Raw genomic sequence first — 25,152 nt, 5'->3', positions numbered from 1 at the left:
AGCGTAACGAAGTGACATTACGCGTTCCCTACTTCACGTTGGCATCCTTGCTGACGAACATACGGCATACGGCGGCGAGGAGGTGAGAGGGGCACGAGGTTTACACGGACGGAGATCATACGAGGGAACCAGAGGGAACGAGGATCGTCTGTGCCGACGAGCCTCGACTCACGCACGGCTTACCTGTTGATAATCGAATTTCGGTCTTCGACGCGAGGGAACGACGGTTCGGAGCAGTGCTCGCCGCGTCCATTCGGTGAGTCACGTGCGTGTCGAAGCGTCGCGCGTCCGTCGTGGCGGCGAGCGTTTTCATACAGAAACCGGAGCGCGCGCGCGTTCCGAGCTGGTGGACGGGTGCACCCGCAGCGACTCCTCGTGCCCCCATGATCGGGACACGAGCGTTGTCACTCGCCCTCGCACCTGGCATCCGGCGCAAATCCCCCGGCCGCCCGCGCGGCTTTTAAAACTTACGCGACCCGAGGGATCCATCCAGCGACCATTCCACGGCGGCGGCGGCGGCGACTTCTACGAGGACGATCAAAAATGTAATCGCATCCAGCGGCGTTTACCCGCGAAGCTGAACCCGCTACCTCGGCACTCTCTTTTGCAAAGCGGCGCGTAGGATCATTTCAAAGGGAGAGGATGGCAGTGCGCGTCACCCTGGAATGTGGACACACGTCGATGTTACGTATGCGCACCACTCCCGAGGGATACACGCACGACTGGGAAGTATTCGTGCGAGGAGTGGACAATGCGGACATTCATCATTACATTGAGAAAGGTACGGCGTTTCCCAATACTTGCCTCCGTTATTCGATTACCGTGGACTTATATTTTTTTTCTCTGTTCTATTTCTCATTTTGTTTACATCTCTCTCGGTATACTTGATAAGTCATCACACAGATGTATCCAATTCGTACATTATCAGCAAGGCGGTTGTATAACATATCTACTACAAAGATAATTGTTTTTCATGTTTTTAGTGGTGTTCCTGTTGCATGATACATTTAGGGTTCCTAAGAGAGTGCTAAAAGAGCCACCGTTTGTAGTAAAAGAATCTGGCTATGCTGGTTTCATAATACTTATCGAAATTTATCTGAAAAATAAAGATGAGCCCAAAAAGTTTCAAATATCATACGATTTGCATCTACAACAAAGTGGTCCGCCTATTAACAAAGTTATACGTCACGTAGAAGTATTCCGTAATCCTTCCGATGACTTTAGGAAAAAGCTATTGAAAGGAGGAGCTGTAAGTATAATTTAAATAAAAAATTTGGTAGCGAATTATAATTAATCATATAATAATTAATATAAATTAATTGATGTAAATTAATGGTATGCAGTATTAGTAATTTATCGGATATCATAATTTTAGGTTGTAGTATCCAGTAGAGATGGTTCGTTAGAGAAGAGTGATACAAAAACATCCACAATGGTTAGCAAACTGAAATTAAACGGTAGTGAAAACAAGAAACATCGCATCGCCGAGTCTAAAACTTCTAATCCTTTTCACGATTTATTTGGCCCACCTATAAAGACGACACCTGCGAAGATATCACCAGATAGTAAAAAGACGAGTCAGTCTGATAAAAATTTAGTTCCTAAGTCTTTAACTATTACCGAAAAATCCGACAAAGTAGATAAGACAGTAAAATCGAAGGAAAGTCCTCATAAAGATAGTAGGAAAGACAAAGCAGACGAGAAAAAGGATAAAAAAATTAGAGATAGTTCTAAAGATCAACTCAGAAGTAAAGAAAAATCCAAGAGACCTCCTAGTCCCGGAAACAAAAGTCATCCGAGTCCCGGAAGCAAAAGACCAACATCGCCTGTTACTATTAAGAAGCCATTAAGTCCATTGTCATCTACAAAACGACCCTTGTCTCCTAAGTCAAAGGAAAAAGAGATCAAGAAAGTTTCTTTGGAAAAGGAAAAAGATAGTAAAGAGAAAGAAAAGGTAAAAAATAATTCTAAAAGTGACGTAGACGCTTCAAAATCTGAAAAGAAAAAGGACAAGAAGAAACACAAGGATGATAGAGACAAGGAAAGGAAAGACAAGTATAAGGAATCAGAAAAAACTAGCGTTAAAGATATTGCGAAAATCGAAAAGAAACCCGAGAAAACGGAGAAATCAGATAAAGAGAAGCTTCAAGAGTACAAATCAAAAGACGGCAGAAAATCTCCAAAACCCGGGAAAGAAAACGATAAAGTAAAAGATGATAAAGTGATAAAAGAAAAGTCAGAAAAAAGCGAAAAGTCTGAAAAAGTAAAAGATGGCAGATACGATAAGGATCGGCCAAAACACAAACACAAAAAAAGAGACAAAAAGGATAAACGAGACAGCAAGGATCGAGAGAAGAAAGAGAAACGCGATAGAAGCAAGGATGATAATGAAAAACAAAACAACGCGTCTTCATTAGTCGGGAACCCATTATCATCTCTTTTGACGGAAATTCCGGAAAGAGATAGTAGCGATTCGGCACCTTCGATAGATGACGATTCATTCCCTGAAAATAAATCTATGCTTAATGTAAAAAAAGAAACGGAACATGCTGTAATATCAACTATACCGGTAGAAACAGCGAAGCCACTATCTCCTGGTATATCGGTGGAAATCAAGAAAGAGAAGAGTGAACGTAGTAGAAAAGATAAATCCAAAGGAAGCAGAGGCGAGGAAAAAGAAAGTCGGAAAAGAAAGAGAAGTAAGGAAGACGATGAAATTTCAACGAAACGTGAAAAGAACAGAGGCCCATCCACTTCGCCGCCGTTAGAACCAGTTTCGTCAAGTCAATCTCCAGTTGCGATAGACGTTGATTCCCTTCATCACTCAGAAAAAGAGACAAAGAAAGAGTTTAAGAAGGAGAAAGATGGTCACGCCGTCGCCGAAAATGTATTAAATGATAAGGATACTGATCCTGAACAAGTGGCTCCCGATTCTACAAACAGCACAGACGCGGAGATCAGCGAGCCGCCGGTATTTTCCGAGGATTATGTGTCGCAATTAAAGGATTTGCAACAAAAAATAATGACGTTGCAGGATAACGACGAGCTGCAAAGAGTCGTACAAGTAATTGCAGAAACTGGCCAATATGAAATTACTAAAAAAACATTTGATTTTGATTTGTGTGCATTGGATCGTAGAACTGTGCAACGTCTTCAACAGTTTTTTTCTGCATCGTGACCATCTGTAATTAAAGCGTGACATATTTAATTTATATAGACATACTTACAAGATCGTACATTAAGTCATACGGTCTTACAGACTTTTTAACGATAAAAAGATAGTAATACATAGACTCTAGAAGAATTTTTGAGTACAGTTTTTGAACTTCATCGTATCGTTGCAATAACTTACGCAAGTTAAAAGTGCTCTATTTACCGTAACTTTGTGCAGATTGAAGACTCTTGTGATAGTAAGTATATGTAACAGAAAAATTATTTTTTAATTTTTTTGTTTTGTTTTTTTTTGTTTTTTTCATAATTTATAGAAAAAAATATTAGAAATTGCAGATATGTTGGCAAAAATTGCCATGAAGATACAATAGCCAAGATCAAATAGAAAAAAAAAAAAAAAAAAAAAATAGTAAAACCTAAAATATTTAGTAATTAAATTAATAATCTTTTGCTAATTAAAATTTAACGCGTGTAATAAATACATAAATTCCTGTTTCATATACAATATAAAACATTTGTCATTTTATACATATGTATTCTTGAAGTTTTCGCGACATCTTTAAAACTAGTTTCTTCAATTCTTTATACTTATATATGTATATGTAGTTAATCGGCTGCACAAAGATGCAGCGTGTAAATTTGTATATGATTTAAAGTACATGCAAAGATTTGACATAAACAATACAATATATATATAAAGATACAACGCATAAAAAGCTCAGACTATAAAAATTTATTCAACGTAAGAAATAGATTATTATAGAAAAGTTTAACGTTTGTGAAGATTTAACGCTTTGCTATTTTTTACAATAATTGCAATGTTTCTTTTGCGATACTATAATCTTTTGGAGTATACAGAATCATCTCTATGCATTTATTATATTATGTGGACACAATTGAATTGATTTAATATAGCATGTGTGTCACATGTAGCACTGATTTTGTAATATAAGAAAAATTATATGTAAAGAATAAATAGATAATGTCATGTTTGCTTCGTAATACATATATGATGATGTACACATTTCTTTTTCAGACTAAACAGTAAATCATAAGCTTAATATTTCTACGTTTAATACAAGCATTAGTTTATGACGTAAAATTTTATATGCTTATATAGGCTTACGATGACGATATACCATTTACCTTGAAAAAGAAAATATATCTACACGTATTACCGAGCAGACAAACCAATTTACATTTAAAATAATTTAGTAATGTAACGTATGTATTTATGTATGTATATATTATATACACACAGCATGTAGGAAGTGAAAGAGTTATGCGTTAACTCGTGTGATGTTAAGATAAAATATTATAGGCATATCTTCCTTTCAAGAAATTCTACAGGAAACCTATCTTGACATAATATTTTTGAGATTGTACTGTGGCAGGTTATTGAGCTGTACAATTACATCGCAAGGTTTATCCTTATTAATTTCTTTTTTTTTTTTCTTTTAGCTTTAATTATGATCATGATTAATATCAATTTTACACCAAAATTTAGAATGCTGTAAATGTAATACGATTCATGATTACAATGTTTTGAAATAATTCAATATTTTTTTTTCTATCGTTTCTTGCTAGGTTTTTTTTTGTAATTAAAGTGAGCTTTTTATCAATTAAGATTGGCGTACTTATGACATTATCGCGTAAGTTATTTGTTTTTACGTTGTGATCCATATTAATTTGACTAATTTTTGCAGCGCTAAAAAGTGCATGTAGTACAATAATGTAATTTTATACAATATTATAGACCAGTCATAATGTTACGTGCAATTGATATATCAAACAATCTCTTTTGATAATATAAAAAAAATTAATAGTATAATGTATGCATATTATTACACTAAATTAAACTACTAGTGTTGTACAGTTCTTTTTTTTTTTTTTCTTTTCTTGTGGTATTTATAGGAATGTTAACAAAATGTGAAGTATCACGCGTTTATCCAGTTATATTTCAAAAAAGTATGCCGTTGTCTATTAAATTAAATGTATATACGTGTGTGCGTGTGTGTATATGTATGTGTGGTTGTCGATTGAAATACTCAATGTTATGTCGTTTTGCATGCATTGTCGTAACAAAAAAATAAATGAAAGAGTGTCTTTTGAAGTGACGTCGCATCAAACGCCTCCGAAAAACTAACATCTTTTAATTTTGTCTTCGCGAAATATGGATTTTCTAATTTGCGCCGTTCACGGGAACGTCTATAAAAATCTATTTCGTATTTATATTACTACTCACATTTATTATTTAACAATAAACATGCATAAAAGACTTCTTGTTTCACTTTAAGAGAATTAAAGTTAATTTCTTATTTTACTAGGAAACTTTAGCAGCTACAAATCTTTTTTTTTTTTTTTTTTTTTAATTTTATCCCGAAAGAGACACATATAATTCTATAGCTCACAAAATTGTACAGCTTGCTTGAAATCAATATTTATATTATCGCGTAAAAAAATAATACCGTGAATTGTTAAAGTAAAATCAGTTACATATACATATATATATATATCTGTGAATCACATTCATAAATTAGATGTTATAACGAATACGGCTTTTTGCCATACTGCCGGCTAGTACATTAGTTTAACGCACATATTTATAACTCTAATAGAGTGCAAATCCCCGCGGTTTAATCATGCGATTAATTTAATCGACAAGTTGTTAAATTTATCTTCCTTTCAACTACTTTCTTAATTGTTGTCGTATGATCATGTTTAAAAGATTTTATAGACTCCTTTTAATCAACCGCGGTATACACATTGAAGCGTTAAAGCGCTCTTCTCCGCTAATCAAGTGACAAGATATTTTTTACATCAGTCAGAAATAAAATAATACGACTAGATATAGATCTTTTTAGATGCTTTTTTCAGAGTTCTTCAGAGAATTCTTTGTTGTAACTTTGCGAATGGAATTTTTTAATGAATATATTAAGTCTACTTCATTCGCGTTTATCAATGAGAATCTGTGTCGAGTATAGATCATTAGGGATGTTTAGAATTCATTCATAAAATTCATGAACACTTATAAATTAAGAGATGCGTGCTTTGATCCTGGCGGTATGATGTGTATTTACTACAGTATATTGCTGTATGATTACATCTTTTGTTTTTATTACTTTATATGAAATGTAATTTTTTTTACAGCTCCAAATTTTATTTAATGCCCAAATCACCCTTTCACATATTACTGAGAACTGAATATCATATGTCTATAATATTTGACGTTGAATGTATGGATTGTTCTTTTTTTTTATTTTTTTTTTTGTAATGATGTTCTAATGGTGATACGCAATGTACGTTAATGAGAATATTATATAAAATGCGTTCTTTGTATTGGACCTAATCATTAGCATATTTAATTGTATATTTATAATCGTTTAGATTATTATATTGTGGTTTTGTAAGAGTTTCGAGATCAATGTTATGCGAAGCTCATAGATATGCAAGTTATCTTTTCTCAGGAGTATTTTCTGTATATAGCGCACGTGCAGAATAGCGTACAGAATGAGAAATGACTCGATGACTTTGGGGACATCATAGTACAAGACGAAACTGCTCGATTTATATCCTATTTGATGATATACGTTCTATGTACATTTATTGAATATATTAAAAAATAATAAATGTCTTGATAACAATGTAAGCAGCTTAAAAATTCTCTTTTATGTACGTGAAATATAACATAGTTTATGAATTAAAACGTATGAAGAGATTAAAATTGTATATACTTTAATAATTTAAGAAATATAAAATTAAAAAATTGAAGATCCATCGGTTTAAACGCTGAAACAGTTAATTTTTAAATTAGCATTCAATATTTTTAATTTTAAACAATATAAATAAAAATGGGGAATTTTTTCGTTATGTGATCTTTCATTTTTGTATGATGAGAAAAATATTAATACATAGAGACAGGTATATTCGTGATACTTTGACTATATGCTATTCTAGAAAAGTAGGAAAGTATCGCACACAAAAGTGATTAATAAAATTAATAACTTTTTTTATTAATTATCCGGTGCAGCAATGCATTCTATAGAGTTTATGTTACTGTTTATTGAATGTCCCTTATCTTTCGTACAATAATGTAACAGAGTAGAATTAATTACGACTTGGTCACGTCGACAATTCCATTATAATAACAACATTAATTATAAAGGACGTGAGTGTAGTATGTGTGTCATGTTCGAGGCAATACTTCAACCATGCCTCTCTCTTTTTTCTTTTTTTTTTTCTTTTTTTTTCCTTTTTTTTTTGTCAGAACGATTCGACGTCGAGCTCTATAACAGTTCTCAAAAACACAGAATGTTGACTTCCCGACATGAAAATTATTAGGCACAAAACATAGCGAGATTAAATAGTCTAATATCCTGCCAATTCAGCGAACGTCGAGTCCATTTCGTCAGCCAATGACTTGTATCTATCTTTATTGATACCCAATTCATCTGAAAAGGAGAATTTTTATTTTCGTACACCGTTTATAGCAGAAATTGATACACAAATATACTTGGATAAAACATTTGGAACTCACCTTCGAGCCTGTCAACTTCCTTTTGAAGTTTCTTGACCGTCTTTTCGGCAAATTCGGCGCGGGCTTCGGCTTCCTTCAATTTCACCGTCAAAGTTTTCAACTGGCGCTTAAATTCTTCGACTCGTTGATTGGCCTGAAAATAAACGTTATCTTGTTAGAAATTAGGCGTTTTCAATAAATTTTCGTGATTTTAATCTTCTTATTAATTATATTACATATTCAGTGTCTATTTTTCGTATTAAAAAGCCGCACCTTTTCTTCGGAAACTTCCAAAGATTTCAAACTGTTACCAACGACCTTCAGTTCCTCTTCCAGCTCCATGATCTTGCTGCAAAAGGGGATGAAAATGGAGAAGTTACAAAAATATAATTGTTTTACACGGTTTGGCGTCGAGCCAAACGATCCGGTACTCACGCTTCGCCGGATTTCACACGGTCCTCTGCGACTTCGAGCTCGTCCTCAACGAAGGCCAGCTTGCGCGACACTTCATCAGATTTACCATCAGCGTCTTCCGCGAGCAGGCGGGCTTCCTTCAATTGGTTTGTCAGCTGGTCCATCCTCTCCTCGTCCTGCTGCGCACGGTTTTCCAATACTTTGCACATACTGCAATTGTATCACATTTCGTAATGTGGTACACGGACAGGTGGATCGATTAAGTAGCACAATTACCGGCTAGACTCGTCAGCGGCCTGCGAGGCTTCGGTCAGCTTGGCGGTCGCGGTGTTCAGTCGTTCCTCCGAGCGCTCGAGATCTTCCTCAATAAGTTGGACTTTACGATTTAGGGCGGCGACCTCAGATTCAGCCTATTAAAAATTCGTGCACTTTCTTAAATTATTAATAATATAACATAATTGTATAACAATGCATAATATAATAAAATATAATGAAATAAAATTAAAAAAAAAAACAAAGTGCAGCAATGACGGTCCGCACATCGTCTATTTATATCTCAGGAGTTCGCCTGCAAGCGCGAAAGACTTGTACATAAAGCTTACGTTGGTGAGAGACTTTTCGCGGTCTTCGAGATCCTTATTAGCCTGCTCGAGAGCATTCTTGTTAGCTTCTAGATCGGCTTCGACTTGGGCTAATTTCTTCGTGAGGTCCGCGACTTCCTCGAGGACCTTGTCCGCCCGCAGATTCGCCTCTTTCGCCTGCCCTTCGCAGGTGTCGGCCTTGTCCATAGCATTGTCCTTCTCAAGCTTCATCGCTTGCATCTTCTTCTTGATGACATCCATGGTGGCGGCTTTGTTTCGTGTACCGTGCCAACGAAATTACCGAATTCGCTGAAAATCCATACATTTCGCGTTAAGCTCGTCTTCGACGAGTGACGTTTAGCGAGGGGGATAATTTTTAGGACAGTTTAAGTAGCTGCGTCTCGGCATCGCTGAAAAGTATACCGTGCCGCGAGCCATGGCTCTGCGAAGCCATCGACACTCGACGTTCCGCAAAAGCCATAATTCCGGCGATCGCGAGCACGAGGAGGAGCACGCATCAGGGCGTCTACGGAAATAGAATCCACAGCCCGATTCTATAAATATGCGTGGAACGTGACGGCGGCAAAGCTCCCGAAAGCCGCCGCGGCGCAAGAAGAGGCCAAAACGTAACGAGTGTAACCCAGAAGAACGGGCTTTACTTGGCCGCCACCGACGACCGACATTCGATCTAACCGACGCGTATTAATAGCATTTTACAAAACTTGAGCGAGTCCTCCCGCGGCCGCGGCCTCCTCCTGCAAAATTTCACGCTGGCGAAGAGCGAGCTGCTCCCGGTGGGCTTTTGCCTACGAAAAATCTTCGCGAAGCGTTAAATTAAAATAGCGAATTATTCAATGCCGAAGAGCGACATCACAATTTTCCACCGGGGAATATTAGTTGCTTTTTATTCACGCCAGAACTCAGATAACTCTCTCTCTCGCTTTTGACATCATTCTGCCTTTCTTCAATATTTATTTAATAACAAAGACAGAATGATATCACAGGTGAGAATTATCTGAGCCTCGATGTAAAAGGAAAGCGAGATTATTGTGTAAATTTGATTGTACTAAAGTTAATGTTATTAAAGATTAATATGCAATGTAATCGAATTTATTATCGCTATGTGAAGACTCGAACAATGCCCAATATATGTACGTATTAAAATGGAAATGCCGGAAATTAAGAAGATAATCGTATATAGTACGTTACATTGATTTTCAATACATATATGTTAGTCCTCTTAAGTGGCTAATTGCTGCGTAAAATAAATTGCTCCGAAGGCATCGAATTACCTGATGAAACACTCTTAAAAAATGCAGGCAACGATCGAAATATTATTTAAATCGTGGCATCCGATGCCGAGATATTAATAACTTGCCCGCGTTGCCGATTACATTTGTTATGCAGTGTCAAAGTGAGGCAAATATAGCGATGGCTATATATATTTATTAACGTCTGCCCCGTCAGAAAAATCGCAGCGATACAAAAGTAAACGTCGCCCAGATGTTGTTGCCTTTTCACGTTTAATTTATTTGCTTTTGCGCGACTCGATGGATTCCGCGTCATATAAAGAGCATCGCTCGTAGAGCGTTATAGAAAAGTAATGAACCTAACGGATCAGCACACCCACGCATCTCGCAATTATAAATGTTACTTACAGCATTGCTTTGTGTTAAGCCCGAAAGCAAATTCCTGAAGCGTTAGCAGAGCTGTTATTATTTGGCGGCGGTTAGAAAATCTCGCAAAGCTGTCCAGTCTCCGAGACATCTTCGTGAAACGAATATAGCTTCCTGTAAGAAGTTAAACGTCTCCGTCGTCCGGTGAAGAAGAAAAAAAAAATAAATGAAAAGAATATAAATGGAACACGCGCAAAGTGGGATAGACTTATCGTTGAAACGTGAAAAAAAAAAAAAGAGATAAATATTTGATAGCGAACGGACACAAAAAGGGATTTTTCTTTTATATTCCAAGCTCACTAAGCGATTATCTATCGTCACTGTCATTTACGTCAATCAGTTTGAAGCACTTTTTCCTCTTCGAAACGCCTTTTTTTCGCACATTCTAATGGTGTCTTTTCACTGATCTCACTGGCGATCAACATCCGCACTCAAGGACTGCGTTGGGGGTTTTCAATTAAAATTACTACTTACACCGTTACTTGTACCGACGCGACGGGTGGCTAAGATGCCGGGGTTAAAGCTCCTTAAAAGTTCATGCGACGGTAATTAACTCGGCCGTATTGTTCGTATCCGATTTATCCAGTCGACGAGTGGCGGTTCGACGTCTTGATCGCCACTTCCGTTCACCATTCGAAGCATTCTGCGTCGTGCTGTCACGGGAATAAAGCGTAGAAGGCGGAAAAAAAAGAAAAAAAAAAGAATCGACAGAGAAAGAAAGAAGAAGCGAAGCGAAGCTTTCTTCATGTTTGCGGGAAAAGCGTGTTCTCGATGGCGATGGTCCACTTACCAAAATCCGAGCGATCGGAGCAGCGTAAGACGAGTATCTGAGTGGAGAACGGAAAAGCGTGCGGAAGGACGACGCGTGGTCACGTCGGCCCAGGGTGGGGATCCCAAAAATGGCCCGCCGCGAGCCCTCCGTAACACGTTTATTTTCTGCTCTCGCGTACGATCCGCGAACGATCTGTCACACTTCCGTCCATCGCTGGAGCACGACGTCGGCGGACCCAGCATCCGTAGCCTGAGGGTTGACGCGGCTCGCGCACCTCGCAAGAGGGTGACTCCCCGTGGACCGTAGACGGAGGGTGGACCTCCAAAGCACCCATTCATGACTCCCAATTAGAGAAAGACCGCGAGTCTGAGGCCAGTTCTATGCGGTGAAATTTCTCTCGACTTTGTCGAATTGACGATTCCAACGTTCTCCTAATAAACAGAATTTAATAAATTTTTTTTAATTTCTTTTTTTAACAGAAAAAAAATAAAATATGTATAAAACGTTTTTTTGTTTTTATTATTTTATCAAGAGTATAATTTATTATACTTATTTCAATAAAAAATTAATTAACAAGAATAATAAATATGTACAATACGTTTTTTTAGTAAAAAGAAAAAACGTTAATTGAATAATTTAGATACAGCTGAACAAAGTGGTATCAAAGAAAAGATCACTATGACTTATGTAATGTTCGTAGTGTCATATGTAACACACGTGATGGACGTGTTAAACGTGCGACAAGATTAAGAGATTGACTGGTGCGATAATGAGGCCACTTCCCGGCATTAAATTCATCCCTCTTCTATGACTCTTATCATCAATTCTTCACCTATTCAACTTTGATCAGCTTCTCGTTTATCATATAAAAGGCAAATATTTCAAATATTCTATTTCTCATCAAGTTTACATTACTCTAAATTTATTTATGTTAAATTTACACGTGTAAAAATTGATTATTTAATTTTAATAATTTTTTTTAAATTTAGCAAAGGCTAAAAAATAATTTAATACTTTTTAAGAGCTTCAAAAATTAAATCTTAAAAAAAAACATCTACCTTTATCTTTTTTATACTTCGATTCAAGAAAGTCTAGTTTTAGTTCTTTAAAATTAAAATACAAAAAGTGCTGTGTTATAAAGTAAAAGTTGATTACGTGGATTATAAAACATATATTACATAAAACCTAAGAGCACTTTACTCAGTCTTTAATCATTAAAGCCCGGATACGGCGTAGTTAAAAGAAACTTGAATCGTACGAATGCACTACGTGACGTCTTTATGCCCTAGTTAAAACAATTTAAACAACCTTCGTCGAACGAACTTCATTTATTTTAAACGTTTCCAAACAGAAAAATATGTTGCAATTTATTTCAAGCTTAATTCGAGATAATATTCATCACCGAAAGTGACTTAAAAAATTCCATCGCAGCAACATTTAAAGTGAAATGTTTAGTTTAAAAAAAAGAAATACGTAATATATGTCTACAATATGATTCCCTATTTTACGATCACTTTAGACGCACGGAATTAAATGCGCATTGTGACAAATTTTCACAAACTATAAATAAATCAGCGGAATGATTGCCCATGCAGCAACATTGAATAATTTACATATCAGACCGAGGACAAACATGCCGCAATTTACCATGTACAAGGTGATACGTTTTTTCCATTCTTAACGTGGCAACTGTTATCTTAGACGATGGCCATTGCCATCGGGATGCTATGTCACTCTCGTAACCTTCTTGAAATTCTATCTTAGATACTCACGTAGGTATAACGCACGTTCATCTCGGTGGAAAAATATTAAAAAAAAAAATTTACCTGTGTCTTCGATGCGCAAATCAAACGAGTAATACCAAATTATAATTAATTGCGTATCGATTTAAATTGTAATTTTAATAAAGAATAAAGTATCGCGAATAAGTATACGGAATGCACGTATTTCGCACATGCTTCGAACGTGAGTAAATGCAGTTCTTACGTACGGTGAAGAAGACGCAGATGGTATCACGGATTCGACCGTGAAGATGCGGAACTTTCGCGTTGATTCTCGATTTCATAAGCCAGTAGGAGGCGGAGAGAAAGAGAGACGTATGATAAAACGAGAGAAGAGGAAAAAGAAGTGGGAGAGCAGATAAAACGATTGTAGGTGTCTGACGTCACTCAAAAAGCCCGTTGATGCGTCTTTTCGTCAATGCGAGTAGCTCGCAGTTTCGCTTTGTCATTGATGTCATGTGTCTTTTCTCGTCGTGAAAAATTCACGTAAACGCCGACGCGGTATCTCGAGTTTCATAGTGATGCATTAAAGATTATGAAAAATCGTGTTTGATACTTGAGTTTCGAGATGACTCGCAAGAGTGTGTAAAATTCATAGAGGTATGTAAATAAGAACGTAAACAGAATGTTGCAAAGTATGGAGCGTATAAGGCGAAATGGAATGTGCGATGATGTTTCAGGAAGTTCAGAGACTTTCCGATTTAAATATATATTACAAACAGATTTAAAATCAAAGCCACGGCTTGTGATAAAATATTTTCGCGCTCAGGGAAAAATCTGATATTTGTAAAGCGTATTTGTGAATATATGAAAAAAAATGTCTTGCATATTAATAAAAACGTATCTTTTTTTTTTTTTTTAATTTAAAGATAACGTTCGGGATTCATTTGATCTCGCGTTTGGAATTCCAAGTTAATTTGACACGCGAGCGCAGAGAATTTATAGATCCGCAAATATCTATATAGGGTTAATAGAGGCTTTCATATGTCCTCGCGTGCCCATTGGGTTTCCGGCGCGGCAGGAAACGTGCGGAAAACGGAGAAGTGCCGTCACGCCGTATTAGATTCGCGACATTAAGTCCATTTTATACGTTCTGCGAGATTTGACATTAGAACTTAATTCCAAATCTCACGCGTATTACGGTATTATCAAACAAATAATTCTAATTACATACAGACCTAACATTTTAATTACATGGTAACATATGTTGATTATAAATTTATTATTTTGATTTATATATTTGTCCAATTATTATTTATACTATTACAAAAATGAAGAGCACGTTTATTCGATTATTAATAAATGATAACGAGATCATATGAATCCTTTCGGAATTTTTAACGTAGTATCACCACATACATATAAATTTACATGTAATTTAATGCTTTTGCATTTTAGAATTCTGCAAATGTATATAAATATGAAAGCATAACGTAGATATATTTGCGTGGTGAAACAATTTTATATACAAGTATATTTGCCCTCTTTTTATTAATAGATTGTTTAATATGGGCTTTATGCATGATGATTAAAGCACGCGTACTACCACCGCCTGCGCGTTGTAAAGAGATAAATGCTATGGCGAGATCTCATATGGCACGAGAGAGCGAACGAACATGGTTGAATTGAAAACAGTCGTAAGCGTGACGCGAATACGTGCGCTTGATGCGAGTCGGAAAAGCGTGAAAAATACTACTACATAAGGTATGCCACTCTATTTTTCATAAAAAAAAAAAAAAAAAGAAAAACCCACGTAACAGGAAACGAGACTGTACATATTCATCAAGTCACATGTCATAAATAATTATGAATATAGCAACGATACTGATAAAGATATTAAAACACCTTTCAAATAAAAAATTAAACAAAGTGACGAGCGCGTGTGAACAAAACTGACCTATATTCATTAAAATTATAGAAACAATCAAGAAGATCAAGATGAATTAATCGAGGTCAGAATAGAGTTTTAAAAAATTAAAACAAAAAAAAAAGACCAAAAGAGTGTTGCTCCCAATGGAATTGAAATCAGTGCGATTTTCTTCTTAAGGAAGAAAAAGAAGAGGATGATGGATGAATCGTCGAAACTCTTTCGGCTTCCAGGAACTATTGAGGAGGAAGAGGAAGAGGAGCAACAGAAAAGGACCGAAGGTCGTAAAGCAAAGGAGCTGATAGACAACGCGACGGAATCTCTTCTAAGTCAAAAAGGTGGCTCAACATTTTCTACTTTGCCGAGAAATGTCACCCTCCTCAGAGTCAATACTCAGAGCAGCAGCATCGCCGGCGGCATCGGTCGCCAGGATTCCACCAGGTAAATGAAACCTTTCCGTTCGCATTGTTTTACACGCCTGCATCACCTTTGTGAAACTTTCGCTTAAACCGCGCAGGCTTTTATCGGCTTTAAAAATAACTCTCGATATATTTATTAGAAATATACGTAATAAACGTTCGTAAATATTTTCAAAAATCACGAGTCCATTGCCGAGATAATTTATTTTTGGAAGAATTTCACGCTAAAACTGGACGCGTCATATTTGTCGAGTAGTTATCGGCGCCTTTGCTCAACAGGTGGTCCCCAGGTTTTAAACAAATTAGACAGTCAAACAGAATGACGTTTTGATAATTGAAACATTAAACTTAGGTGGCGTTGAAGGAAAATCCTGATAATAACATCGCGCAAGAATAATTTTATCAAATACTTTTAAATGCTGACATAAGCGGCGGTTAAAAATTCTTTTATGGTTAATAGCTCTTTAATTGTTTTATATTAATGCAAGCCTTGAGATGCCATTATATTGTTATCTAGTGTAACGTGTAATTTACAAGTATATTTCCCGTGGTGATACTTAATGTCGCCCATTATGAATTTGATAAGTGTCGATTCATAAAAAATGTAGCGGATAAACACACGTGGTAATTTTGTTTGCTCTTACACATTTAAACGCAACACAAGCGAAACATCAATTGCGCGTTAATTATGCTTAATGGTGACAGACTGGTGACATATTCACATATTTACCGCGGCACGTTAATGTATTATATTTACTTTTATTATTGGCAGGCAAGGTTTATACAAAAAAAAAAAAGAAAAAAAAATTATTTGTTGTTACCAAGAAAAGATATCTCCGTTAGCAATTATGTACCAAATGCTAGATATAAAAAAAATCTAATTTTGTTACCATTACTAATTTATTTGATGCTATAAAAGATGATAAATATACTTATAATATTTTAAGAAATTTATAGAAGAATTACTTGGTAAAAAAAAAAAAAATTAAATTAAATAAAACATTCCATAATTATTGAAGAAGTTATAATCAATTTTGCTTTAATAAAAAAAAATAGAGAGATCATCAGTTGGAGCCTTTGTTGAACCGACTCGTTAATTTAATTGAATGGTTCGTTATCGCCACGTGATATCGGTTAGTTTGATCTGGTCCGGCCGTGAGTAAAGTGAGTTGATCTTTGCCTACACATTTGACTCACAAGAGATCAAAAATTGTGTTGATCATGGATCCCGAAGGATTAAATAGTTCAACGAAAAAGTTCATTTACGTGAAATCCAAACGACACGATAGGTTGGTGCTGTTCTTTTACATTTAGTTTGTCACTTCAAGGCTGTTTAACAAAAATTTACGATTTGTATGTAAATTAATCTTTATTATTGGATAAGGCGTAAATTTTTTTTTGCTCTTTACTTTTTCCTAATTTAAATATTTTTCCTTTCAAAATAACTTGTTAACTGCTCTTATCATATCTACCTTTTAATTTATACGATATATTTCACTTACGTTATATAATCTTATTTAAATAAAAGAATGTGAAAACACAAAGTTTTATAAAGTTATAACTTCTCCAACTATAAAGCAAGAAATAACATTTTGTCTGGATATGTTTTGCATATATCAGCGCAGTTTCAGTAGCAACTCAGATCCTGATAACAAGATGCCAAGACACCGATAAGAAGTACGCGACGTCAGTCAGTCAGTCGAACGAGAATCGCGCGAGAATCGTGATGTCATTTTCATCACCTTCCTTCATCACTCTCGGTTATTCGTTTCGATTCGAACATTTTGTGATAATTGGTAATAACTGCGATTTTTCTCGAATTTTAATTATTAAATAATACAAAGTTAATAAATACTAAATTAATTATTTTACAATAATTAATTTGCTGCGCAAAAGTGAAATTAACGTCAAGTTCTACTAATATTTGTTCATATATTCAACATAATTCTTTTTATTCATATATTTTTTTTATTAAAAAAAAAAATCGACGTAATTAAAAATTGGAAAGCGAAAAATATTATCTTTATTATTATTATTACTATCTAATCATCACTGTGCATGTTAGTATTTAAGTTTAGTGACTTGTAATCACCCTGTATATTGACCGTCAACCTTGTGTCTCGTGTGACGGACAGTATAACAATCTGCATCACATGACGATTGCTAATCATGTGACTCCTAATTATTGTGAGGTAGAAAGGAAAAACGGTACAAAAAGTGCAATTAACAATAACAGATCTGCCATTAATATTTTCCCACGTAAGTGTGAACGAAATATATATATACATTTAAAATTGTTTCTATAACATCATATTCTATTCGAGTATTATAAAATGCTTCTAAGTTTTCCCTGTGCGATACGACAAAATCCGCTCCTAACGTAAAACAATCGCAAAATAACCCAGGTATATTTCCTCCCAGAAAATTATAATTTTCACGTAACTTCATAAACATTTAATTACCAGAAAACATAAAAATAATGAGCGACAATCTTGAGCGTAATGGAATAAATAGATGTGATACGTATTATGTGATTGTAACACGACTTTACTAAAGTGGTTATAGATTTTCCAAAAGCAGAACCGATCATCTGTTCATCGTGCGCGAGTGACGTAACCGACGTTAGTGATTACCTTTTCTTTGCGAGAATAGGAAGAACAAATAGCGTTTTGTTAGTGGCCGATAAATGGTGCTCGATGGCCAGTACATGTTACACATATATAAGACATCGCAGATGACCACCTATTCGCAGCAGTTTATCCTTAGCAGACCTTCCACCGCCATATACGTCGACCGTGAGTGTCCAGTCGAACATCTCGGAAGATTCATTATCAATAAGTGCATTACGCATCAGATAATTGTTCAATAAACGCAAACTTAATAGTTGAATAATGATCGAGCAGAAAGATTGGGAGTGAGCAATTAATATCCAGGGACCTTATATTAATGCGAAAAGAAAAATTTCTACGGAAAAACATTGAGGATCACGCTGCTATTAATACTGCAAATGTATCGGAAAATTGGAAAGCTGGTTAAAGGAGAACAGTTTTTGAGATTTCAGAAAGTCCTAGCAATTATCGAAGACCAGAAATATACATTATAGTGAATCATGAACGGGATAAACGGCAATGTGTTAAAAATGAACGACAAATTCCCATCACCGGAGTGCGGGGAAGAACAAAAGCTAATACAACCGACCACACCAACGACGCCGATAATCGTACAAATGACAAAGAATCCATATTCTTCTTTGAAGTACAGGTAATGCGAACGAAACACGTTTATTTTTTTTCTTTTTTCTTAATTTTGATTTTATTAAAATTTTATTGAACACCACCGATTTTGCTAAGTTTCGGCATCTGTTTTCGTCAATTACGAAACAAAATTTCTGATCAAAGTGTCGTTAAGTGCAATATTAATGAATTAATATAATCGTACGACTAGTTTATTGGAAAATAAATCTTAGCAAATATTGCACTTGAGTAATTTTCTAAAGTAACTGGCAATTTCGAATTTTTATTGTTCCTCTTAAAACAACGTTTATAGTAATTTTATAACTTACGTATAAGAAAGTTTGTTCACCAAAAAAAAAAAAAAAAAAAAAAAACTGCTATAAATGCCACTTATAATTATCATTGCGCGATACGTGAAAAGTGCACAATGATTGCATTCTTGACACAACAACGTAATGATGACGAAGCAAACGCGCAATTGATAATATCGGTCTCTTTTAAAATATATTAAAAAAAAAAAAAAAACTCTCGTGACTGATCTAATAAACGAAAAATTATCGAGCAACATTATATTACATTTAACTAGCTTATCATTAATAGCACTAATTACTATTTATTCTTCATTAATATTTTGTAATATTAGTATCTGATTGTTTCGTTTGCAAAGAATTTTAAATTTTGCACGAGGAATATTGTACAAACGATAATTATTTGATTATCCCAAGAGTTTATTCTTATCAGCATCTTGTGACACTTGATAAGAGGATTAGAGATTTACAGCGGTATCTTTGACAGATTGTTCAAGGTCACATGTGGATAAATGACCCATAAAAGATGAGATATTAAAACAGTGGAATTTTTACTCATAAAATCATCAGACAAATCTTGATTCAACCTAACTCGACCTAAATTTGATAAATAATTTCAAAGCAGATATTTTATAAAATGTGAACAAGACGTACTTATTATTTTACTCATTTAAAATATCGGTATATATCCCTCACGTTAATATCTGTAGACTTAAAAATAAAAAACTGAACAAAATAAACATATTCCCAGAATAATTTCAAATTAATTTACTAATTCAGTTACCGGTTAATTAAAATAAATATTTTATTCCTGATTAATATTAAACATTGAGCACTGAGAAAATTTGCAAAACTCGATAATACGACGAATATCAAAATCGTGCTTTACAGACCGCGATCAGCTGATCGGATAGGTATCATCGACCGAGAGGAGACGACGGAAGTGAAAAATGCCGTCACTGACTCGGCGATTAACGCGTGGCAATAAGTAAATTGGTAGATAACAGCTGCGCGGTTATCGTTCAAAGTTAAAATGGCGACTTCCTTTATGTATACGACAGTGCACAAAGGGAGACCGAGCTCTGTATCTCGAGAGAGTCTTCTCCGCAGCGTCGAGCTACAGACACTGATACCTCGCGCGAACAATAGTTGTTTATTATACGTTGCGTAAACATGTGATTCTTTTCTTTTTTTTTAAATATCGAGATTACGATATATTATATCAAGAGTTTACTCGTGAGATTTCATAATCGCGTATAAGAAAATTTATTTTTATATGAACGTTAAATATATTTATATGCATACATAACATGCGTTGTATCGAGATTAATGCAATTCTCATGTTAAAGCGAAGTATAACGATGTATTAAGATGTAATTATAAAGTGTTGTGTTGGATAAAATAAGTTTGGAAATAACTTTAAAATACGCGATAACGTAACCTTTAGCCCAAAACATTTTGCGACACTTTGGTTACATTACATCAAAGTGCAAAAATGATGACGAACAATGCGCAGAGATCCGCAGTAAGTAGAAGCAAAGACGTGCGATAAAAATTAATAAGTAATCGATATTAAAAATTTTTACGCTTATCATCATTCTCATCGACATAGTTCTAAAATGACATTTAAATTTAATTAATAAATTGAAATAATTACCGTAAAGATCAAATGCGACTGCCACGTTAAAAAAAAAAAAATTAACAACTTGTTTGTTATGAAAGCCGATTCGCTAAAATATTATCAGTAAAGCTGCAAATTGCTTAACGATCCAACCATAAAAACGATGAAAAAATTGTATGAGTTTAATTAGCCGAGAATGTCAGACCTATTTCTTTCATTAATTAAATTATAAAAAAAATTTTTTTTTAATTTAATAAATATAACAATTATGTGAATGACTAAACAACGATTTAATAATTCAGTTGAACATATTTTGATCTATCCTATCTACATTTCAGGAGTCGATACCGGCCTGGACCGACGCGGAAGCTGCGTCGTCGCGCCGTCCTGAAGAACGGCGATTGCAATGTACTGCAATCGCGCATCTCCCAGCGACGGCTACGTTTTCTACAGGACATCTTCACAACCCTAGTGGACACACAGTGGCGCTGGACGCTCTTATGCTTTATCCTGAGCTTTATTCTATCCTGGCTAGGTTTCGCGGTGATCTGGTGGCTGATAGCCTTCACGCATGGTGACTTCGAAGAGCACCACTTGCCGCCCTATCAAACCGAGAGCAATTGGACGCCGTGCGTTTTGAACATTTTCAGCTTCACCAGCTGTTTCCTCTTTAGCATCGAAACTCAACACACCATCGGATACGGCAGCCGTTCTACCACCGAAGAATGCCCCGAGGCAATATTTATCATGTGCCTTCAGAGTATCTCTGGCGTCATGATTCAGGCTTTCATGGTAAGTCGCGATTCAAGTACGACAAATATTATTCCGTATAAAAAGATATTAAAAAAATTAACGAGACATTAATCGCAGGTAGGCATCGTATTCGCTAAAATGAGCAGGCCGAAGCAGCGTACGCAGACCTTGTTATTTTCCCGAAACGCTGTAATTTGCCAACGAGATGGCGAGCTGTGCCTCATGTTTCGAGTGGGCGATATGAGGAAAAGTCACATAATCGGCGCAAGCGTGCGCGCACAAATGATTCGCACCAAGACGACTCTAGAGGGTGAAATTTTGTCTCAACACCAGTACGAGCTGGTGGTAGGTACCGACGGTGAGAACGGCGACCTGTTTTTCATCTGGCCGACCACCATCATTCATCGAATTAAAGAATCTTCGCCCTTCTACAATATATCAGCTGAGGATATGCTAACCGAACGTTTCGAAGTCGTTCTGATCTTAGAGGGTACTATCGAATCTACCGGGCAAACTACTCAAGCTAGAACCAGTTATCTCCCGCAAGAAATCTTGTGGGGTCACCGTTTCGATTCTATGGTAAGCTATTCCAAGGAACGACAAGGATACGAGGTGGACTATTCGCTATTTAACAGTACTACTCAGGTTGACACTCCGCTGTGCTCTGGCAGGGAGCTTGCGGAGTTTTATAAAGCGCAGGAAGAGCTTCGTCACGGAACTGGTACGTAATCAGACGTTTTTATATGTATGCGATATTTTTTTATCCTAAAGCTTTTAACTGTGAACGGGTATTAAGTGTGCAGAGCATGTTAAGCTTAGCTTAAACAGATTCTATTAAGTTCTATCAAGTGGAGACTTTAAACACAAATATTAAATCTGCTGCCAATCTATTAATATATTATATTTATTTATTCGCTTGCGTTTTTTTTTTTTAATTAGGAGGGTTTGCTAGTTCAAACTTTTTAATTTCTGCATACTGCTTATTATTATTTCTTTCTGACCATCTGGTACCGACTGTACCACAGATGGAAGCCTGAAGAAGGTCCCTAGCGAGTCGAAGAGTGTACCGATCGTGCTCAACATGCTCCCTCGAGCCGACAGCACAGGTTTCCTCATTCATCAAGATCGATCTTCTCAGAAACCGTCCAAACTACATATTGATATTCCGTCTATCGACGATTGCCCTGGAGTAAACTAGATTTTACGCGAAAAATATAAATGAACAATGAAGAAGAGAGATAAATAGAAAAAAAAAAAAATAAAATGAAGCAGCATTCCTCATCTAGCGAAAGCTTTAGATGATTCTTTCTTGTATTTTATAAAGAAGAAAAAAAAGTTGTGTTTACACGTCATATAACTAGAAAGCAATCATTAGTTAATTTAATTAATTAATTAAATAATTTTGATAACGTGTTTTTAAAAGATCTGAACCGATCTAAGAATCTAAAAAAGTCACGTCCCAATTGTACATTAAATGACTGCGATAAATTAAATAACTAAGGAAAAATAATCTTCATAATATGTATATAAAATTAAAATTACATTTTCAGGTTTGGGAGCTAAGCTAATCGAATGTTTTGTAATTTTTATCGAGCTTGGTTGTGATTGTCTATTTAAATCTCATGCTGACGATGCATTGTAAATTGAGATTTCACTGCATATTTCTATTTATTTATTTTATAAGATTATTTATTATAATAATAGTAAAACACGTATAAAATGTTGCAGATAAAAAATTTAGAAAAAAAAAAAAGAAATGAGATAAAATTGTTGTTAAACCTTTAATAACACAATTATTAATTATAATTAAAATGCGACAATAATATCCTTTTTTTTAATAGTATTTATGTCTCAATTTTTAATGCGTAGTCTATGTGCAAGCGTAGTCTATTGTATAAGCGGAATAAAACATGTTAAGTTGTAAAGTTATGTCCTTTCATAATCCAATCTTTTGGTCCTACAACTTCTTATGGTGTATAAAAAACTTTTCTCTCGCTAAGAAAATATATAATAAGCTAATATAATAAAATATAATAAGATAATGTAAATACTTTGTAATATAAGCTTGTACGTTTTTTTAATAATGTGTCAATGGGTTATGTTACGATATATTGGATTGCTTCACTTCTGGTATTCTGGGAAAACTTTCAACAGCATGATAAGGTTGATTCTAACAGTAACAACATTAACTGGCCATAGATTTCGTTCGTGAATTAAATTTGTACTGTTCTTAAACCGCAGATTGCATTTCAGATGTTCTAATCGACAAGAATCGCTTAATGAGAAGGGAATGTGCACACAGCTGTCATCCGATCAATCATCAGTCTCTACAAATGTTACTAACGCCAGTGGACTGTGCTAAGAGTCACATCAGCACGGAAGACGAATGTTATTGGCAAAATAACTGCAAGTGTCCGAATTGCATTTTTTATGAGCCTCAAGTCAGAAGTGCTGATCAATCAAAAGATTTCGATTTCAATGCTATTCAAGTAATGGAAAATGAGGAATTGCAACAATTGCCAGAAGCTGTTAACATGGAGATTGTAAAAAACAGCGAGGAGATTGTCTTTGAGGAGGAGGATGAAGTCTCAGAGAGAAATGTGATTAAATTAAACGGCATGAAAAACAAGGTTTTAAATTGTAATCAAGAGATATTTTTTGAGGTAAAAGAAAGAAATATTTTGCAAAGAACCACGGGAAAAAATGCAATTAACAAAGAGAATAAAACTATTAATCAAAAAAGCCTTGAAGGCGAGGAAAAAGATACTTCAGCGCAAGCCTTAATTAGCCCGAACAAAGACACGATTTTGAAAAATAAACAGAGCCTTTTTAAAGCAGAAAAAAGAAATATGTCTGAACAATACATAATCCGATTAAAGAAAGAAATGACTGACAAGGTAAAAAATACTGAACTCACAAAAAAAAATTGTGAAATGTGTCTTAAAAGAGAAGAAGAACCTCACAATGAAATATGTAAATTAATTACGTTACCAAATCGTGATCAACAGAATATAGAGAAATATACTAAGGAGAATGTTTTTACGAGAAAAGAGCGAAAACCTCAAGAAAGATTCAACAGAAGTTTGAGCGACGATCTATTATTAACAATATGTGATGAAAAATCTTTCACGGAATCCAAAAGACAGAGGAATAATGAATTGATTCTATCGATAAACGAGGACAATAAAAATTCGAAATACGATCCTTTCTCAATTCAGCATATCTCATCACCAAACAAACATCAGAAAAGTATGACTGATCATTTAGTTACTCATTTTCTTACTATAGATAGTCGAATATTAAACAAGAATGCAATAAGTAACGCGAAGAACGTTGAAATATTAGAAACAAATAAAAAATCATTAAATCAAATTCCTAAATATTTTGCAACATCTTTAGATCATTTAAACAGCAATTCAGTTTTGGATCAGCAATTAAATTATGATTTCCTTAAATGGGAATATGGTAATGCTCATTGTAAAATAAAACAGCCTGATAATATTAGAATTGAAAACGAGAATACTCTGAAAAAGTCTTTAAACCGTCGCCCTGCGAAAATAGCGATACGAAATCAGCCTCACGAACAATGTTCATGTGATATTCGCTCGATTGATTCTCCTATTTCACCCGAATCAGGTTTTTGTGAACAACATTCGGAAGGCAGTTACAAAGAATTGATAAAGAATATAGATGATAAAAATATTAATTTTGTGGGGAACAATGTACCGCGAGAGAACGCAATAAGTGATATTGATAAGTCAAAAGAAAATGCAAAGAGCCATAGTTATGAAACTATCTCTAATATAAATAACAGTATCAGAGACGAGAAATATTCAAACAGCAATACATCATGCAACAATATTTTAGTTAACGACATGTAAAAATTGTTATTAATATATTCACGATATGTTAAAGAAGTATATTTTTTTGTTTCTAATTCATAAAAAATATTATGTTAGATTTAAGAAAATAAAAAAAAAAAAAGTAATGTATATAATATATATGATTGTGGTGATAAATTCTTATCGCGAAAAAGGCAG

The 25,152-nt window shown here is 35.0% G+C and overlaps 3 protein-coding genes across 11 annotated transcripts; 2 read left to right on the top strand and 1 right to left on the bottom strand.

The window, feature by feature from the left end:
- Nucleotides 1–85: 85 nt before the first annotated feature.
- On the top strand, nucleotides 86–7,538 carry Ear (ENL/AF9-related super elongation complex transcription factor). The gene is made up of 3 exons (XM_070658507.1): nucleotides 86–781; nucleotides 984–1,249; nucleotides 1,376–7,538. Exons 1-3 carry the CDS (start codon nucleotides 643–645, stop codon nucleotides 3,176–3,178), a joined length of 2,208 nt encoding a protein of 735 aa, XP_070514608.1. The 5' UTR covers nucleotides 86–642; the 3' UTR covers nucleotides 3,179–7,538.
- Tm2 (tropomyosin 2) lies at nucleotides 7,160–11,307 on the bottom strand. The gene is made up of 7 exons (XM_070658573.1): nucleotides 11,149–11,307; nucleotides 8,704–8,991; nucleotides 8,378–8,511; nucleotides 8,123–8,311; nucleotides 7,961–8,036; nucleotides 7,709–7,841; nucleotides 7,160–7,622 (listed from the first exon to the last, which is right to left on the bottom strand). Exons 2-7 carry the CDS (start codon nucleotides 8,941–8,943, stop codon nucleotides 7,540–7,542), a joined length of 855 nt encoding a protein of 284 aa, XP_070514674.1. The 5' UTR covers nucleotides 8,944–8,991; nucleotides 11,149–11,307; the 3' UTR covers nucleotides 7,160–7,539.
- A 1,947-nt stretch (nucleotides 11,308–13,254) lies between these two features.
- On the top strand, nucleotides 13,255–25,116 carry LOC139103636 (uncharacterized). Of its 9 annotated transcripts, none has more exons than XM_070658494.1 (7): nucleotides 13,261–14,615; nucleotides 15,012–15,219; nucleotides 16,818–16,993; nucleotides 17,754–18,458; nucleotides 20,698–21,151; nucleotides 21,230–21,833; nucleotides 23,366–25,116. In XM_070658494.1, exons 4-7 carry the CDS (start codon nucleotides 18,307–18,309, stop codon nucleotides 24,991–24,993), a joined length of 2,838 nt encoding a protein of 945 aa, XP_070514595.1. In that variant the 5' UTR covers nucleotides 13,261–14,615; nucleotides 15,012–15,219; nucleotides 16,818–16,993; nucleotides 17,754–18,306; the 3' UTR covers nucleotides 24,994–25,116. The 9 variants fall into 9 exon arrangements, with proteins under 9 accessions (XP_070514591.1, XP_070514590.1, XP_070514592.1 ...); XM_070658493.1 differs by having other exon boundaries at nucleotides 16,818–17,456; XM_070658490.1 differs by lacking the exons at nucleotides 16,818–16,993; nucleotides 17,754–18,458 and having other exon boundaries at nucleotides 13,255–13,511; nucleotides 14,446–14,615; nucleotides 14,830–15,219.
- The last annotated feature ends 36 nt before the right edge of the window (nucleotides 25,117–25,152 follow it).

This window comes from Cardiocondyla obscurior, linkage group LG06 (genome assembly GCF_019399895.1).
Source record: "Cardiocondyla obscurior isolate alpha-2009 linkage group LG06, Cobs3.1, whole genome shotgun sequence".
Lineage (NCBI taxonomy): Eukaryota > Metazoa > Arthropoda > Insecta > Hymenoptera > Formicidae > Cardiocondyla > Cardiocondyla obscurior.
This window is presented reverse-complemented; position numbering and strand designations above follow the sequence as displayed.

Excerpts from the sequence above, each read along its gene's own strand:
- Ear (XM_070658507.1), top strand. The coding sequence starts at position 643 with ATGGCAGTGCGCGTCACCCTGGAATGTGGACACACGTCGATGTTACGT. Across the intron at positions 782-983 it reads TCATCATTACATTGAGAAAG|TGGTGTTCCTGTTGCATGAT; the intron begins GTACGGCGTTTC and ends TCATGTTTTTAG. Across the intron at positions 1,250-1,375 it reads AGCTATTGAAAGGAGGAGCT|GTTGTAGTATCCAGTAGAGA; the intron begins GTAAGTATAATT and ends TCATAATTTTAG.
- Tm2 (XM_070658573.1), bottom strand. The coding sequence starts at position 8,943 with ATGGATGTCATCAAGAAGAAGATGCAAGCGATGAAGCTTGAGAAGGAC. Across the intron at positions 8,512-8,703 it reads GCGAAAAGTCTCTCACCAAC|GCTGAATCTGAGGTCGCCGC; the intron begins GTAAGCTTTATG and ends AATTTTTAATAG. Across the intron at positions 8,312-8,377 it reads GCCGCTGACGAGTCTAGCCG|TATGTGCAAAGTATTGGAAA; the intron begins GTAATTGTGCTA and ends ATACAATTGCAG.
- LOC139103636 (XM_070658490.1), top strand. The coding sequence starts at position 14,975 with ATGATGGATGAATCGTCGAAACTCTTTCGGCTTCCAGGAACTATTGAG. Across the intron at positions 15,220-20,697 it reads GGTCGCCAGGATTCCACCAG|GAGTCGATACCGGCCTGGAC; the intron begins GTAAATGAAACC and ends TCTACATTTCAG. Across the intron at positions 21,834-23,365 it reads AGAGCTTCGTCACGGAACTG|ATGTTCTAATCGACAAGAAT; the intron begins GTACGTAATCAG and ends ATTGCATTTCAG.